Source organism: Dysidea avara, chromosome 12 (genome assembly GCF_963678975.1).
Source record: "Dysidea avara chromosome 12, odDysAvar1.4, whole genome shotgun sequence".
Taxonomy (NCBI): domain Eukaryota; kingdom Metazoa; phylum Porifera; class Demospongiae; order Dictyoceratida; family Dysideidae; genus Dysidea; species Dysidea avara.
Genome location: NC_089283.1, coordinates 6210885 through 6229140, shown reverse-complemented (window position 1 = coordinate 6229140; position 18256 = coordinate 6210885). Strand labels below are relative to the sequence as shown.

At 37.3% G+C, this 18256-nt stretch overlaps 1 protein-coding gene and 3 long non-coding RNA genes across 8 annotated transcripts; 3 read left to right on the top strand and 1 right to left on the bottom strand.

Annotated features, from left to right (window-relative positions):
* Window positions 1–640: 640 nt before the first annotated feature.
* LOC136240529 (uncharacterized) lies at window positions 641–4138 on the top strand. Its single transcript, XR_010693865.1, has 3 exons — window positions 641–793; window positions 3880–3925; window positions 3972–4138. It is a non-coding gene; the product is annotated as an uncharacterized lncRNA (long non-coding RNA).
* Window positions 4020–7783, bottom strand: LOC136240530 (uncharacterized). Its single transcript, XR_010693866.1, has 3 exons — window positions 7664–7783; window positions 5745–5872; window positions 4020–4225 (listed from the first exon to the last, which is right to left on the bottom strand). It is a non-coding gene; the product is annotated as an uncharacterized lncRNA (long non-coding RNA).
* Window positions 7784–11332: 3549 nt separating this feature from the next.
* On the top strand, window positions 11333–14118 carry LOC136240732 (uncharacterized). Its single transcript, XM_066031772.1, has 2 exons — window positions 11333–12749; window positions 12808–14118. Exon 2 carries the CDS (start codon window positions 12834–12836, stop codon window positions 13917–13919), a length of 1086 nt encoding a protein of 361 aa, XP_065887844.1. The 5' UTR covers window positions 11333–12749; window positions 12808–12833; the 3' UTR covers window positions 13920–14118.
* A 1221-nt stretch (window positions 14119–15339) lies between these two features.
* On the top strand, window positions 15340–17636 carry LOC136240526 (uncharacterized). Of its 5 annotated transcripts, none has more exons than XR_010693860.1 (10): window positions 15340–16118; window positions 16265–16308; window positions 16359–16534; window positions 16584–16640; window positions 16695–16879; window positions 16919–17069; window positions 17120–17200; window positions 17252–17339; window positions 17393–17461; window positions 17513–17636. It is a non-coding gene; the product is annotated as an uncharacterized lncRNA (long non-coding RNA). The 5 variants fall into 5 exon arrangements; XR_010693859.1 differs by having other exon boundaries at window positions 15345–16118; window positions 16584–16644; window positions 16771–16879; window positions 16930–17069; XR_010693858.1 differs by having other exon boundaries at window positions 15346–16118; window positions 16771–16879; window positions 16930–17069.
* Window positions 17637–18256: the final 620 nt, after the last annotated feature.

Here is an 18256-nt window from a genome sequence, read left to right as displayed (position 1 = left end):
CCAGCATTTTGGCTTCATTTATAATATCTTGTACCGCAGTCTTGACATGCATTTGCTTTACAGCAGCATAAATACCTCGGTAAATTTTCAGTGTTACAATACCAAAACTACCACGACCAAGGTAGTGGTTTTCCTGCCTTCCACTTGGATTGGTCAGTAACAGTGGATCGATTTCATGAATATCATGGCTGAGTTTGTCACTTAATGGCCTACTACCGAATTTTCTGCTGCTTATGAATTCTTCTTTCCTCTTTTCTGCTTCCCACCTCCAATGCTCCCAAAAGGTTCTTGACATGCACTTCAAAGTAACAATTTGACTCTTTGCCTTATCCATTTCTGTTTGAGTGGTTTTAACTTGACGCCTAAGATCAGCGTTTTCCTCGTGTGATTCTGCCAGGGAAGTTTCCATTCGCTTTTTCAGCTTCATTTTACGAAGACGCCTTGCACGAGAATTTCTCATTGAGCGTTTTTCCTCTCGTGTATTTCTTCGAAATGTGGGGGTACGTCTTTGCTCAGAATGAGAACAGCTGCCTTCTTCACCATCCATGGCAGCGAATAGGGACTGTGAATAAACCAGTAGCTATATGATACAATTGCTAGCTATTTCACATAGTTAGCTATATAGCTAATGCTGCAATCTGGTTATGGGGCGTGCGAAGTGAATGGTGAAACGTGATTTTGCGCCGGCCACTGTCTGCACGTGACTACCATGAAGCAGGAAGAAATATTCGTTGGTCTATGGACAATATTATACCGCGGAGAACAAGTACTTGCCCAGGGAATTCAATAAATGGTGAGATATAATGTACCACAACTAGTCTCGTGTGGACTACTCTGATCTGTGAAAAAAGTAGGCCTGCCACGCCACAACTACATATTCTTTCCAGTGCTGTACTACGGGGGTAAGAACCTAAGCCTTAAACTTTCGTAAAACCTAGATTAAACTCTTTGTGCATCATTTATCAATGTATTTTAGTTCCCACAACACAATAGTTTAGCCATACAGAGCATACATTTGGTCCTTTGCCGCTAAGATGACTCATCTTACAGTGGCCACCTGCCAAGATGTTCCATCTTTCGACAGGGGGACCAACACGGTAGTTATAGCCATACAGAGCATACATTTGGTCCTTTGCCGCTAAGATGACTCATCTTACAGTGGCCACCTGCCAAGATGTTCCATCTTTCGACAGGGGGACCAACACGGTAGTTATAGCCATACTGAGCATACATTTGGTCCTTTGCTGCTAAGATGACTCATCTTACAGTGGCCACCTGCCAAGATGTTCCATCTTTCGACAGGGGGACCAGCACAGTAGTTATAGCCATACAGAGCATACATTTGGTCCTTTACCGCTAAGATGATTCATCTTACAGTGGCCACCTGCCAAGATGTTCCATCTTTCGACAGGGGGACCAACACAGTAGTTATAGCCATACAGAACATACATTTGGTCCTTTGCCGCTAAGATGACTCATCTTACAGTGGCCACCTGCCAAGATGTTCCATCTTTCGACAGGGGGACCAACACAGTAGTTATAGCCATACAGAGCATACATTTGGTCCTTTGCCGCTAAGATGACTCATCTTACAGTGGCCACCTGCCAAGATGTTCCATCTTTCGACAGGGGGGACTAACACAGTAGTTGTAGCCATACAGTGTGCATTTGGTCATTTGCTGCTGAGATAACCCATCTTACAGTGGCCACCTCATCTCCCCATGATTGTGTTTGGTTTTTACAGATCTGGTCACAATTAGATAAACCAGTGAATAGACAATTACTATGTAACCACAAGTACACAACAATTTGGAGTTTTCAACTGTAGTAGAGACCATAGCACATTGATAAAAAGTACAGAAACAAGTTTGAGTAGCTATATATATAGTGCACAATATTAAATCAATAAGAAGTGTTATATCTCTGCTGTGCTCTTCTTTGTGGTATCTTAAGCACAGCAGGTATATAACACTAATTATTGTTTTACTGTAATTTAATATTGTACACTGCTCTAGCTTGTTTCAGTACTTTTTATCGATGTGCTATGCTCCCTACTCTAGTTGAAAATTCCATACTTGTTTGTTCAGGTGGCAGTCACCTGAACTTCCGGTCTGAAGTGTGTATTTTCAAAACTCCGCTGCGAGCTTGTCTAACCATGTATGCAGTATGCACAAGAACTCAACACCAGGCGATACATCAATTCTTATACTATTTCTATGCTAACGTTCATGGTGGTGGCTTGTTGAGAGTTAAATTATGAGGTCATTGTAGAAGCATGCAAAAATTCTTTCGGCGTCACTTCACGCAAAACTCTTGGTGTATTAAAGGCAAACTCATCTACGATCTATTCTCCAATAGTTTTATGCAGTATGCAGTGAACACCATTTAACACTATGCCAAGTAGAAACAACACTAGCTGATGTCAAAACGTTCAAAAGGAGCCAAAAGCCACTATAACATCGACAGGCAGTACAAATAAATTTTTTCCTTGACATGCCGCCGCCTACTACTCATCACTCATATTACACAGGTCTCCCTCACTAGTATACAAGAATAAACTGATGCAGAAAGTATATAAGCTCTCTAGCATACCATCCTAAACCACAGGTGATGAATACTGCCAAAAGTTTCGTGCAAGTGACACGAACTTTCTTAAACAAGGCATCTGTTATTCTACTTACTTTTAGGGGTGTCTTCTATAATAAATTTTGCAGAACAACAACAATCTTCTTGTTGCAAAGCTCTGGCCCTTACCATGCAGAGTGGCCATTTTAATATTATGCAAAAACTAATTACATGACACAACTAATGGATTCTTGTGGCAAGACATATGGCTTCACGTTTCCAAGGCTTCATAAAAGGTGACTGACTGCTACCAAGAGTAAATAATGGAATTATTTACTCTTGCTGCTACCTTAACTGTTTTGTAATAAAATTATTATAACCACTCATACTGCATAAAACGAAAGAAATGGTGCTGAGCGCCCTAGCTATCAATAATTGTCTGAAAAGTGAAGTATCCATTATACAGCTATGTTCAACCCATTACATAGCATTACGAATCAAGAACTGTTTGAAAGCACCTCTGCAATCAAATAGCCAAAATGAATGATATGGACGATTTCCATTACGAAGAGAAGCCATCACATGCTACTACCAAATTGACACTTTTCACTGTCAGCAAAGATGAATAGGACACAAAGGAGGACACTGGTAAGTGCATGAAGAATCCATTGTACGTACTGCGGTATGCCAAAAGGCACCTCTCAGACTAAAGTGACATCGAACAGTGAAGCCTGTATCCTTAGCCATTATCGAGTTACGCTTGTCTGAAGGCATCAGTCAGTCAGTTACTCGCTAGAAAACTCTGTTAATTTTTAAAAATTCTGTAGCACTTATTGAAGCATATTGGGTTAATCTCAAAGCTTGATTGGGCTTAGTTTTGTCTAACCAGTACTGCCTCACCATTGTCTGGAAAAGGTGAGGCTAGTTTTTGTGATGTTTTTTCATGGGCCATGCCTACTTCTTAGTGGTTCCTACTAATACTACCGTTTACCTTCATTACTATATAGGCTAGATTATTATTATTTACAGTGTGATCGAAATTTCAGAGTTCTGCATCCCTAGCACAGTGGATACAAGAATTACAAAAGGTGGTAAATTCAAGATCAGAACTATTCTGTAATTTTTTTTCAACATTTTCAGTTAAAGAAATACACCCTTTCCTTTGATATTGTATGTCATCTTAAGTCAGAAGTGTGTACAAAAATGCCCTTTCCTGACATATATTCTAATTAATTTAGTACAACTTAAGTGTAATTTCCCTCATTAAAGTTTTCATAGACTTACTGATTTATTCTTTGAATGGTTTTTGCATAGAACACTCCACAAGTTCCAGTGTTTAACAGAGGAACAGCAACTCAAAGTAAGGAATGATAATTTTGTTTAGTTCTGAATACCTTTTCTTGCAGGAAATGCTAGTGATAAAGTTGAAGGAGTTATAAACCTTTTATAAGAGATATAAATGATATACAATAGATTAACAAGTGTAAAAAAATATACATTGTATGCATACATCTATGACTATGTCGCTAAGTAATAAAGTGTGTCATATCACAAATATTCATCTTGGGTGGAACTAGTTCAACGTGTATCTTTGATCATATTATGTAGTGTCAAAGTAATCCAGTAGCCATTGTTATTGGGTGTATCCCATGAAAGAAACCTATAATAAAGTAAGCATACATATGTGTACAAATGTATGTATGCATGACACAGTGGATTTTCAAGCACTGACTCTTAAGTCACCTAAGTGTGACCAAACAGCATCTTTCTCATAAAATGACCCACAACTGGTATAGAGGTATGACGTTTACATGAGCACCATAAGGCTTATATAGAGAGCTTGTTTTGAAGGGGTGGTACTACAAACTATGTACCAATCGAAAACTTTTCTTGTGCTAAATTCAGTGGTGTAATCAGTCTATTGTCTTGTGACAAATAACGTCGAGAATTCAGAACATTATAGGGGGAGTATCCTACTTCAGTATAGCCTGTACAGATGGGAATCTGTTAAGTTATGCAATGGCATGAAGTATTTCAGTAAAACACTGAAATCTGTAGGATATCACTTTAACACTTTGAGTGTTGATACTGTACAACCTAAATATTACGAGGGGGAAATTTTTTGCTGAATTCGTAGTTTTGGGGTATATCAGCAAAAATTTTAGCCTTGAATTATTTAGACCTCCATATAGTCTAATACATTTTGGGAGTGTTTGCAAATCCACAAAATTTTTATTTTAGCAACATTGTTCAACCTCGAAATATTTAGGCTATATGGTAGTACCTCCAATGGGTTGCTTATTGAAGCTGCCCTACAACAATCTTTGTAGCTATAAACTGAGCAAAAGCCTGACCAACCAACACATGTACACTGTAGGTAGTAGTGATCCCACAAGGTGAAAATTTTAATGTCACAATAACATGGGATTTACTGTATATCATGATAGGCATGATGTATTAAATGAATTGAATATGTTAATGCTTTCACAGGACAAGTTTTATTCAATCGATTTACAATGATTTGACAAAGTTGACACTTGTGTTTTAGGCATCACCACATATTGCCAGAGAAATATCCTCATAATTTTTTATTTACAAAATATATCAAGTCATTTTTCACTACATAATTTGATTTTTCTCTATCGCAATCATCATGCAATGGCTTCTATCACACGTATACAATGTATCGTGGCATCACTGGTAGGCATTAGGATAATTGACACCTACAGAATACTCCCCCCCCCCATAATAGTATGAACTCTACATGAAATGGAGGATAAGCAGCCACCAGGGAAGAGCACTACTTATAATGAAGTAAACAGTGTTCAGAGAGCCTTAAAATCCTTCAAAGACTGTTACGACATTACTTTTTGCAGTTTAAAAAGTTCTAAGTATGCAATCCTTTCTGAAGGCACTTATTTCATGTCATACCTCTGGGCACAAACTGTCGGTTTGGTGTGTCGATGTATAACCTTGTTGGTAGATAAACTTTTGGACTTGTAGGCAGGGAGTGGATGGACTCAACTATGGACTGTAAGTGAATTTACTAAGGTAATAGTGGGTTACAATGTGCTAATTTGGAAAGCCTACTGTACATATACATGTTGTGAGGTTCTGGTATGTGGATGTAAGTGTATATAGAGTTAACAGACAAGTTAACTTGATCAATTAACACTCACTTAGGTAGGTATCATCATTGTCAATTGGCTTCTTGTTATGTAGAGATGGATGAATAATATCTTGGTTGCAGCATCAATCTAGTGTAGCATGATAAGATACCGCACTATTCGTTCACATAGGAAGGAACCTATTACAAGCCACACATTATAGATCATACTACAATTTTTACAAATAGGGCACCTATGTTGGAAGGGTCACCGGGCTGAACATAACTACTACCCAGGAAGGCAATGATAACAATGACAAGTACACAATAAATTGGAATTATCAACTAGAGTATATCATAGCACACCAATAAAAAGTACTGAAACAAGCTGGAGTAGTGCACGATAACAAGAGTACATAATAAGCATTATTACGTATGTACTCTTGACGATAATAAATCATAGTAAAACAATAAAAAGTTATAATACCATAGATTCCCTAAAAAATCAGCAGAAATAAATTACATGTAATTCCATTTATGTCTGGCCGAAAAATTAGGAAATAAATGTACCAACCTGGTGCTATTGTCAAATTTTTAGGGATTGTGCAAACCAAAGTAGCCACTATGAAGTTTTCCCCGTTATTAAGGGAAGCCAGATATTCTACCACCAAATAGACACTTTTTGCTGTCAGCCAAGATGAATGGGACACAAAGGAGGACACTGTAAGTCCATGAAGAATACATTGTACATACTGCGGTAAGCCAAAAGGCACCGAACAGCAAAAAAAATCAAGCCCATAGCCTTACCTGTTATCGAGTTACACTTTCTGAAGGCATCAGAGTCAGTCAGTCAGTGAGTAGAAAATTCCATTTCCATAGCAACTCGTTGAAAGCAGTTTGGATTGATCTGAAAGCTTGTTTGGGTTTAGTTTTACCTAACAAATACTACCTAATTGTCGTCAGAGAAAATTGAGGCTGGTGATGTTTTTTCATGGGCCAAGCCCACACCTTTGTAGTCCCTATTATACAGTACTATCATATTGTATGATGATGATACTGGAAACATATTAGTATTAGAGACTCTTGTAGTGTCTATTCTCAGTGTATAATTGTTTATAGTACACTCCACAACAGTTGGGAAATTCACTGGTACGTAGGTGGGGAACTACATTTTACTGAATGGTGTGGTACCATTTATGCTGAATTACTATCGCACAGACATTGGACAAGTTGTGCTTGTGTGTTGCCATTCTAGCCTGAAACCCACATTTACTCTCAGCCATGTGGGACGTCAGACTGGTCTTCTCATTAATTTTATGTTTGTTAAAAGTTAGAATCATGCTACCTAAGGATTGTAAGAAACCTGCAACCAGAATTCTACAAGACAGAATAAGTGAAGGCTGTTTTTACACATGACATTTCAATGGAGCTGCAAATTTTGAAGGGATCAAATTTTAGTGGATAGCAGTCAATCCATGAAAGTTTAACCCGCTGGTAAGGTAAGCAGCAGTCAAGTAAAAATTCTGCTAAATGAAAATGTTTTAAAATTCCACTAAGTGTGGCTGGGGACAAGACCACCAGAAAAGTCTGAGCAAAATTTTAAAAGTGTTAATTTGAATCAACAAAACAATGCATAAACCGGTGTTGTAGGTTGTAAGGCTCTCTTGAGACTTTTAAAAAGAATTAGCATCCAACGAATCAATAATAATAAAGTGAACTGGCCCTTCTTAGTCTAAAGGCTCTAACGAAAATTTCAAACCCACAGCTCAACTGAGTGTAAACTACTAGTAATTGTGAAGTTACAAGATATACCCTGCTTCACAAGTCTATTATAATTGTTAATGTTGTTTAACCATATCGTCGATCTACTTACAGCAAGGCGTATCTCGAATCACAGATTACAGAATTATATAATCTATGCTCGAATATCACCTCACTACTAGTGTCACCCCTTACCATACACGAACGCAATATAAAACAGGAAAAGGGTACCTTGAAACAGAGTTTTCTGCTAGGCGATGCGATGTCTTCACTCCCAGAATGGCTTCCGTGTCACCGGTGGCGCTAATAGAAACAAATATTTCTCAGTCAAGAATGTGCGCTTGCTGCACAATTTAGTGGCGCTTTTGCAAGGAAGTATACCAGTGTGCCAAAACCTCGGCCAGAATGAGCACCATAAGTACCGTACTGTTATCAAATGATGTAATAACTACTATAACACAATAATAATAAAAATACAATAGTTTTATCGCGTCATTTGTTACAGCAATTAAAAGTCTCTAATAGTACATACGAGGTGAGTGTGTGTACTATTAGAGATTGCCAAAAAATGTACATGATTGTGGGTAATGCAGTGTAGAATGCAAGATGGTGAAAACAGTGTTCAAGTTGTTCACTGCCCTTCAAGATTTCACTGGATAACTGTTACCACCATAAACTGCAAGGCTAATGAAGTGAGGGTGTTTGATTCTTTGTTTTCCTACTGTGACAAGCAGACCATTTCAATCATTAGAAATCTATATCAGACAGGCTCAGAGGAACTCAAAATCACTATGTGCCGGTGTCAAAAGCAAACTGGGAGCAAAGATTGTGGGTTGTTTTCTCTCGCATTTGCTGTTGCTTTAGTGTTTAAGTTAAATCCTAGTAAGATAAAGTTTCACCAAAAGAAGATGAGAGGCCATTTGGTGGACTGTTTCACAAAGAAAGTTATGACGCCATTTCCATGCAAATGATTTCATTACAGTTGTCTCTTAAATTAACAATGATTTTATTTGATTACATTCTGATCACCAATAATAATAATGACATGTATAATGGTTATTACAATCAATCAATGCTTATAAACTATAGCTGACAACTAAATACATGAAGCAATTCCAGTTTCCTTAAAACCATTGATTATGATTTCTGGCTTGTTTTTAACATAGTTACAAGCAGATTCTATCCAAGCTGCACTAAGTGGTTTAACGGTACTCATTTTTAGGTCAATAATCTTCTGTTGACCTTCTTGACGTTGCCGGAGTACTTGACGTGCATACCAAGACTGGAATTCCGTACAAAGCTGATTTTTCACAGCTTTATTAACACTAACATCAAGTGGCTGTAATCGATCGGTACAGTTAGGTGGAACAAACACCACATTAATGTTGTTCTGATCTAGCTGGGTAAGAAAAGCTGAGGTACACTGGGCCTTAAAGTTATCAAAAAATCACTAAGGCTGGATAGTCAATGGCCAGGCCAAGACTCTGCCTCTTTTCAGTAATATACTGGAGTAGGACATTATCAACGTATTCTTTCATAGTGTCTTCATTAGACCAGTGATTAATGGAATATGTTATGTGCCATTTCTCAGGGAAACTGTGCTTCGGTAAGCAACGTGGAGTTTTCCCCTGATATATAATCTGAGGTGGCAAGAGATCACCAGTAAGAGATAAAGCTAAAACAGCAGTGAGCTGCCTTTTGTCATCCTTTCCCACTGCTTCTACCCTCTTAGCTCCTTTAGCTTCCATTGTCCAGTCAGAGGATGGTACAATGCTTAACCCAGTTTGATCAAAGTTGATGATCAGGTCAGCTGGAATTTCATCCATTGTTATTACTTGCTTGATTTCTAGCAAATAATCTTCCTTTACTGCAGCAAAGTTTTCAACAGTCACTTTTGCCTTTGTGGTCGCCTTGCGCTTAACGTAACCCATTCTGTGAAGCAAATATTGTGCCCAGCCTTTATTGAGATCTACTCTTGACAGCATATCTGCATTTTCATGCATCAAAATTCCTTCTGCAGAAGCTATGACCACTGTGGTATTGATACTAGTGCCAGTGGACCTCAGGTATTGAATGTATTCTCTAACCTGCTGATCTAGGTCCTCTCCTATTTTCAGCGGACGTCCGTTCTTTTTCGTTGTGAACCTTGCAAAATCCTCTACACTTGGAATGTCTCCCTCAACACGTAGCTGTCCCTTATAGAGGTCTTTTAGTCGACGAACAGATGTTTCTTTGAGCGGGGGCAGCTCAGCTTTCCGGCGGTATTCTGTGGCAAAGTACCTGATGGTAGCTGTAGTTCCATACTCGGCAGCTCTTCGGGCTATCATCAGCTTTTGCGCATCTGTTAGCATCTGATAAGGTCCTCTACAGGGCTTTTTTCCATCTGGTTTTTCCTCAAGTTTTTCAGTTACCGTCTTGTTGGCACTAGAAATCGCACCAGGCGGAACTGACGAACTCAAAGGCCCTTGGGGATCGGGTAGGTTAGTACTCGAAGATGACACAGAGTCACGCTTGGTACGTTTGTAGTAATTTAAGATTGACATAGCCATTTTGTCACTCCTGTTCGACACTCGGTTCGACACGCTTCCGCAGAGTGCTCATTCACGTGATTGCCTGTAAGTTGGTGAAAAAAAACTTTGGCGAATTGCTATTGATTCGCCAAATTCACCAAAGTTTTTTACCGCCAAAGTTTTCTTCCGTACGGTAGTTGTTTGGTTCCATCACTCAAAAAGAGAGGATAAGGCAATCTGGCCATGTGAGTAGAGCTGGAGCCCATGGTTTGGCCAGTCCAACCACTTTTCAGCTACTTGAATATTGTGAAAAGATCAAGACACTCTAATAGAACAGTGACCGCGATATACTCTAATAGAACAGCCATCACAATACTTTAATAGGGTGTTTGGCAGAATATAGCCACTGTCCTAATTACACTACTTGATCTAAGCTAGTATAGCTATGTTGTACTTTTCCAAAAGTTCCATTGAATTATCTGCATGATGTTGCACTAATTGTTCATTTATGTCTTGCATTAGCAATTACAATCAAAATTGCTTCCAATTCTCAAAGAACTAAACATTCACTTTAAGAAACATCGTGGAAGTAAAATAATCAGCTAGACATGAAATTGAAGTAATTGTACAATAGCACAAAGTTACCAGGATATATTCTTGATGTAAACAAAAAAGGAGAAAGAGACTGCATGTATAAAATAGTCTCCAAATATATAATGCCATTTCAGATCAACTATTTTCACAAATTTGTCTGGGAGAGCATGCCCATGGATCCCCCTAGGTTCATATATCATATGAAAATAACCTTTGATTGCATGACCTCCTTGGATGGCCTGACCACTCAAAATCTCTGGACTCCAGCCATGTAGTCAGAGCATGTGTTAGTCATGCAATTGATTTTTGCAATGTATTGATGCCATTCGTTTCAATGATGTGGTATGTGATGGTTTACCAATGATGAATTGTTATTTCAAAAAAGTGGGACCGTAGAAACAAAAGGCGATGAAACCAAAAGGCAATGAAACCAAAAGGCAATGAAACCAGGGAGGTCATCTACAGCTATACTAGTGGACAAACGTATAATCCGTACTTTGGTCATGGCAATGCTATTGACAGGCTGTATAACACTGAAGTAGTGAATAAATGACCCCTACTATTTTTATGACCCGTACTCATTTGTAATACTTGTAATGCTATACCAATGAGTGATCACTGAAATATTTATATGGAGGGTATGAAAACAGTTATTGGTTTTATACTTCCTATTAAGCTCCAAATAATCACACTTTTTTTTAGCAGTGCATGTAACTTAATTTCACTGCTCCCACAGTTTAATTTCTTTACTAACCAGCAATGGTCATTTCTATAACATAGAGAAGACCTGATGGTCCTGTCAAATAGAGTTCTAAAACTTACCCGATTAATCAACCAGTTATTGTTAATGAATTCAGTTATCAGTTTTTTTCTCATAACCAGATAACCAAGATCTCTAGCTAATATTTTACTCAAAATGTATGGTTTGGGTACTCTTTTCATTGGTGTCACACTTGTTGTAGGGTTTAGCTTTACATATAAAGGCTTCCCTCATCCTAGGAGAGAATGTCTATTTCCCCGCACATTGGTAATGATGCCATCTGATTCCGTGATAGACAACTACTACAGGACACATTAAATGGAGTATATATGCACAAATATGCAAGTTGATGAAATGAGCTTCTAGCTACAGCCATTTCTTGTTGCCTATTACTGTACTTCGGCTATGCACTACTAGTATAATACACTATAAATTTTTTGTTAAGTTTAGTTATCTGGATAACCAGCAGTTATGATTTGCCTAGTAACCAGTTATAAAATTTTTCCCAGTTTCACAGCTCTACTGTCAAGTATGATTATCATCTGAAGTGCAATCCTGGTCAGACCCAGATATCATATGCTATGGTAGTAATGTACATGAAGGATTGGGCTTTTTGACCAATGATATTTCCCAATGACCAGTGCCCTTTTTTGTCATGGCAGCTTGGCAATATTGGTTAGACATAATCAAACCCAAATGTGCCTTAAGGGTATACACCCCCTAAGGGTACAGGCTTGATTACTTCACTATCCAATGCTGCTTTGGTCCGAGATGTGCCCATTTGCCAACCACGGCACCTACAATACATGGACCATGTTTAACCTCCTGTTTTTCTTTACCTATCATGTATGTGTTGATTCGTGGGTAGTGCATTATAGTTTCTACCATGTCACAAGGATTGTCCGTAATAACGGGATTGATTGCAGAGAAGCTTCTCATGCAGTTCTTTGTTTGTAACACTATATAATTGGTGGAACATAACCCACATTGCTTTTCATTGATAGTTGGGGCAATTAAATTCTGGCATCATTCTTTCCTTGCATGCACTGATTCACCAGTCCAGTAATGAATTGTGATTGTACTAAAAAGTAATTAAGCAAACAAGTTTACTGAAGAGTTTGAAATTTTGCATTTGACTAGGGATAATAGAAATAAAAAAGTAATGAAACAAGGGAGGCCATCTATACCAGCAGCCATAGTAGTAGACATTTAATTCTTACTTTAGTCACAGATGCAGTATATTATTGACAGGCTGTATAGCTAACTACCGTACTGTATCATTAAATGAGTGTTAGACTAATAGGTAATAAATAATTTTGCTTGTAATTTTAAGTTGACATACCTACTTTTTTGAAATTTAATTGCAGAGACTACACTACCTCATGATGAGACTGCCAAAATAAACAAGACCAGGAAATGTACTAAAGCACTTCACTCAAGTTCAAAAGATAGAGTAATAAGCTTAAGTGTCTCAAAGATCACATTAATTACAAGCATTGTGTTGTTGATAGCTGTAGTTGTGCTACTGTTGTTATTCATGATCTCTGTCATGTTGGAGATAAGAAAAATGTTCCCTGCAGCTTGGCAATGCACCATAATTGACAGCAATGTTATATCTGGAACACATTTTGTTCAAGAGAAAGAGCAAAGTCTGGAAGAAGGCTTATGGATTAAAAAACTAAACCACAGAATAGTGGCTCCAACTATTGTATCCGTATCCAATTTCACAATAAATGACTACATAGAACATTCTTTTGAGTTGTTTGCTTTTGAAAGAGGATATAAAGTGGCTTTTGGTGTTGAAGTTGATAATGACTATTTATATGTATCTGTCCATCCTGTGAGGGGCCCATATGATGATGAGCTACAAGAGTCTGGTTATTGGCCAATGAATGGAGCATTTATAATAGAACTGTTAAACCAACACAGTGACATTGACCATTACAAAATAGTCTACTTGCTAAAGGACAACCTTTGCAGTGAATGTTCGAATAGATTAACAGGAGACACAATTTATTCATTTTTATTACCTTTTGTTTCCCTAAACCAACTAATTGGTAATGCTCAGTATCATGCAAATGGTAACCTATTCCTTAGAATTTCTTATAGCTCTTGTTATCCATGTGTTCACCTTACAGAAGTGATACAAGCATTGATAATTGCATTAGCTTTGGACTTGGCATCTATTTTTGTATTGCTTATGTTTACTGTATTTTGTAGAACCTTAATAAGGAATTCCCACCTTTTCATTAGGTTAAACTTATTATATGTGGTGATATTTGATGTAGCTATAGATACAATAGCATCATTTGTAGTGATGCTGTTGTTGTTCTATTTAAACGACACCATTCATTTCACTATGGAATCACATGTTATCTTTTATCACACTGTCCCTGTAATTTTGTGTGCCACAGAAAGGGCTACTTATTTTCTTGCATCTTCTAGTGTAGTGGACAGCTATCCACATGGAATGAAAGGGTTGGTTATTGTAAGACCATTTTGGCTGTTATTTGCTATAGAGCTCTTCTACAGTAATCCTGTTATAAACCCCATAGTGGTATTATGCATAACCTTTATTACTATCTTTGTTGTAAATGTTTATGGTTTGTTGAGTTTTAAATGACGTGTATAATTAGAAAAAGTTGTAGCAGGTGGATTATATTTCAATTTACACATTGTGTATTATGTTTTTAAAAACTGACAAAACCTGTGCACATCACATATCATTGTAATACATTTGTGTTTATTTATTGAACAATTGTTGTACAAATTTTTTTTTTTTTTACAGTGAACACCTTGTTAAAGTTACATGTGTTTTCCATTGCTTGATATATATATATAAAACAAAACAGCCTAGCTGTTTCAAGGTGAGGGTGGTGGGGTGGGCACAGACTGGTTCAAAATGGCTGTAGATGATAATTCTGAAGGCACACAGCCAAATAGCAGCTGCATGGTCATGGGGCAGCTTATAGGCTGAAATCTCACAAGATAAATGCAAATCACATCATACTTATCTGTACCAAATGTTTCAATCCAGTCCCTGGGCATCAGAGAGCCATAGACAAGTCTGTCACCAATTTAGGCCATCTGAAAACCTAATGCGACCAACCCATTGTGTGTTATACTTCCCATTGCAGACCCAATGAGTTGAATGCAATAGACTGGAAGTTGTTAGTCTGATGGTGCAGCAACTTTGTGCCTCGCCTTTGACTCTTGCAGCCATATAAGCAATGTGGTTGATTTAATATTTTTGCAGATGCAGCCATGAGCCATTACTACACTTCTCTTGAGCCAGAATTTAAATTAGTTAACATTGTGCATAATCAGTTGAGTAGTATTTCAGATGCATATCATGAGCCATTACTACACTTCTCTTGTTAAATGTTTTTCAGCTTCTTAATAGAGCAATCATTCAAGAAATATTATAGATTTTACCTATGAAACAGGGTGATAGAATCAAATAAACTATACTATAGTGTGGGCATGGAATTTTTTCTTGAAGTAATTGAATATTGAAACAATTCTTTAACCCATTTCACAACAGTAGCCTCAGAAATTGATCCCTTGTTTTGCTGCATGCATGGGCTTTGTAAAACTTAGCAAAGCATATTTTATATCAGCATACTATAGTATGTACAAGTTGAGCTGGATCTTGAAAAACAGCTAAAAATTAAATGTGATTTTTTTCTCAAGAGAGTTAACATTTCAGCCAACCAGATGATAAGATGTGACAGCAAAGGTGTCAACAACAGACTCGCAGTTTGGCTCCATTACAAGTTTGGGAAAGAGCCATAATAGACATTGCACTTTTAAGGCCTCCCATAGGAAATGTATGATGAAAATTTTGATTGGCCGTAGATATTAAAGATTTCAAAATATTTTTAGCAGGTCAAGCAGTGCTACAAATAAACCAAATTTCAAGATCGTGTGTTATTGCAGCCATGAATTATTAAATGTTTTTGAGGATCCAGCTCAACATGTACTTACTATATGTTACAGTATAATTTTAATAATGGATTTCCTCATGCGACTGGCAAACACTGTGAAAAAAGAGGAATATAAGATGGTATATCTAATGGCTTAAACTATACAAATAATCTCAGTATAGTCTTGCATTATACTAACTATCTTATACTTTAGTATAAACCCCATCTTATATTATGGGAAACAGATTATACTTTAGTTTAATACACATTCTTTGTATGGCTTTGTTTACTTAACTAAATGTGATAACTTTTTAGCTTCACCATCAGATCTCATTATTGTCTTATTTTTAGCTTCACCATCTCATTATCACCATCCCATGTGACTTAAGATTTTTTTACTGTACCAAACAAAGTCATGATGATTTTACAATAAGTAGCTACACTTCTGTTAATCACTATATCTAGCTAACTAGCTTCAGTTTATTGTGATAATTTCATACACACACATTTTCATATGGCAAAGCATATAATACCATTATTCAATCTAAGAATCTAGATTTTCTTGCACAGTTAGCACACCTGCAAAACTTCGTAGTAATGCTTGTCTAAAATTGAAGGAGTCAGTGGCGTGCGCATGCGTATTAGGTGCAATTAAGTCGCCATCTTTGTCGCTATTGTTGTATCATAGGCTGTAAATGTGAGTGATATGGTGGTGGCGCTCGGACGGTGTATCTCGCGGAGAGAGTGTGCGCGATCGGCGCCATCGTCCAATGAGCCACGATGATAGTTATGGACCACAACTGTACATCCCTGCTGGCCTGTCACAGTAGTGGTGATGTGGCGCGGCCAAGTGGACAATTCCTTCAATGGCAGCCATCAAAAACAGCTCTAGATGAGTAAGTATTAGACTAAAATGATAGCTTGTACGATAGGTTTAGCCGTATTAAATTGTTTATTGTGTATCGTATGACAATGGCCTGCAAATGATTCAACTTTGGTGTTGCTGTGTACGTATTACATGTTTTATATCCTGTTATCTCAGCTTATGGCGGATGACGAGTGGACACAGTTCATAAGCCATCAAGGGTAAGAGTATGCATGGTCTGCTCTTATGATTTTGTATATTATCTCTTCAGAGGTACAGTTTCTTGTCGAACCTCTTGGTTCTACAGGCTGTCAGCGTACAACATCTGCAGTGTTAGTTTCCTTCAATGGCAGCTGCTTCCTTTAAAGAATCTGGTAGCAACCATGTGTGGACTTTTTGGTTTTTTTCACGGAGTTGTTCAACATCATCTTCTAATTACTTACAGCTGTAAGTGCATTAAGTCTGATTGTGTTTTTATTCATTTTCTTTTCAATAGGGTAGGAATTACAGACTTGGTCTCAGTTCTAGGAGATTCTTCGTATTGCTAACATCTGTAAGTAAGTACACTGAGAGTGTCCAGTATACATTTATATTTACCTTCGTTTAGGTTTGTGGAAACTGGTCTCATTTCTTCTGGGAACCGGTCTCATTTCTTCATGTTTTTCACTACTTTTTATCAACAGCTGACAGCTGCTATCTCGTCTGGCACTGTAAATGAGTTGAGTGCTTTCAAGAACCTGTTCCATCTTGTTTGTCCTTATTTCACTGACCATGCTCGTATTGCTAACAAAAGTAAGTTCACTGAGAGTATGCAAATTATATTATATTTAGTCTTGTTTCAGTTGTACTTAGTGATTACAAGATTCTTGGACTTGGTTATCAGTGTATCAGATGCTTCTTGTGAGCTTACGTACACATTAGCCCAACAAAGTCACATACTAAGTGGCTGTTTTATGTCTGGTTAGACTCACTAATAACACCTGTAAGTACACCAAGTAATCCAGAATATGAATTATGTTTGCCTCCATTTAGGGTTGTGAGACCTGGTCTTATCAGACTTGTCTTAGTTGTACATGGATTGTCGGTCTCAGTTTTAAAAGATTGTTACAAACTGTAAGTACAATGATTGTTCAGTATACGCATTATATTTACCATCTTTAATAGAGTTGTGGGATCTAGCCGCCGTTCTACATGGTAATGCTAGGTTTCCAGACAAGGTCTCGGTTTTATGAGATTCTTATCGTTACAAACTGTAAGTCCAACGATTGTCCAGAATAAACATTATATTTACCATCTTTGTATTAGAGTTGTGGGACAGTTCTACCAGACGGCTAACAGATTGTCATAGAGTTCTACATAGTGATGATAATACAGGTAATTTGTAATGGAACTTGTGAATTGTATTTACTGTCTTACCTGCTGCAGTTGGATAAAGACTGATAAATGATGAAATTGATTTGATACTGTCATGGCCAAGGAGACATTGATTTACTAGCTGTACCTATTGTGGTTTAACATATTTACAGAATTAAATTCATTACAAATATAATTATAGAAGTTATTTAATTAAGGTAGCCACAGATTATAGGAAAGTAAAAAAGTACAGTAGTATAGTAGCCAATATATGGTTGAAATAGGCTTAGTATAGTCTGATAATACACCGCACTATACTAGTGATTTAATCTCTAATATATGACCATCTTAAATGTATTCAGTAAGCTTGTTATAGTAAAGTCCTAATCTATTAATATATACTGTACTATTTCATTCCAATACTAACATAATAAGACTGTTATAGACCTTATTATTCTGAGCTTTTTTCACAGTGAAATGTATGTGTGTGCTTTTTTATCTACCCTACTTATATCGCCATTGGGAAATTAAAGGCCACAGAGTGTCTATTTGTAATGCAAATGCCATCTACAGTGTCCATGCCAAAAAATCCAAACTGTAAAAATAGGTATGGCCTTCAATCCAAAGGTTGTTGCAATGATGTTAATTTTGATCGTGACATCTCTACTGAACAGCAGTCATGTGATCATGATGCTGTCATGATTACAATTTATTGCCATTAACATCATTATAAACATATTTTGGCTAACACGTTTGATTCGAAATGGTGCACTGGGGCACCCATCTCATCTTTGCTGTTTTAACATGGACACTTTA

What these genes read in the sequence shown, in the direction of transcription:
- LOC136240732 (XM_066031772.1), top strand. Translation starts at nt 12,834, where the DNA reads ATGATCTCTGTCATGTTGGAGATAAGAAAAATGTTCCCTGCAGCTTGG.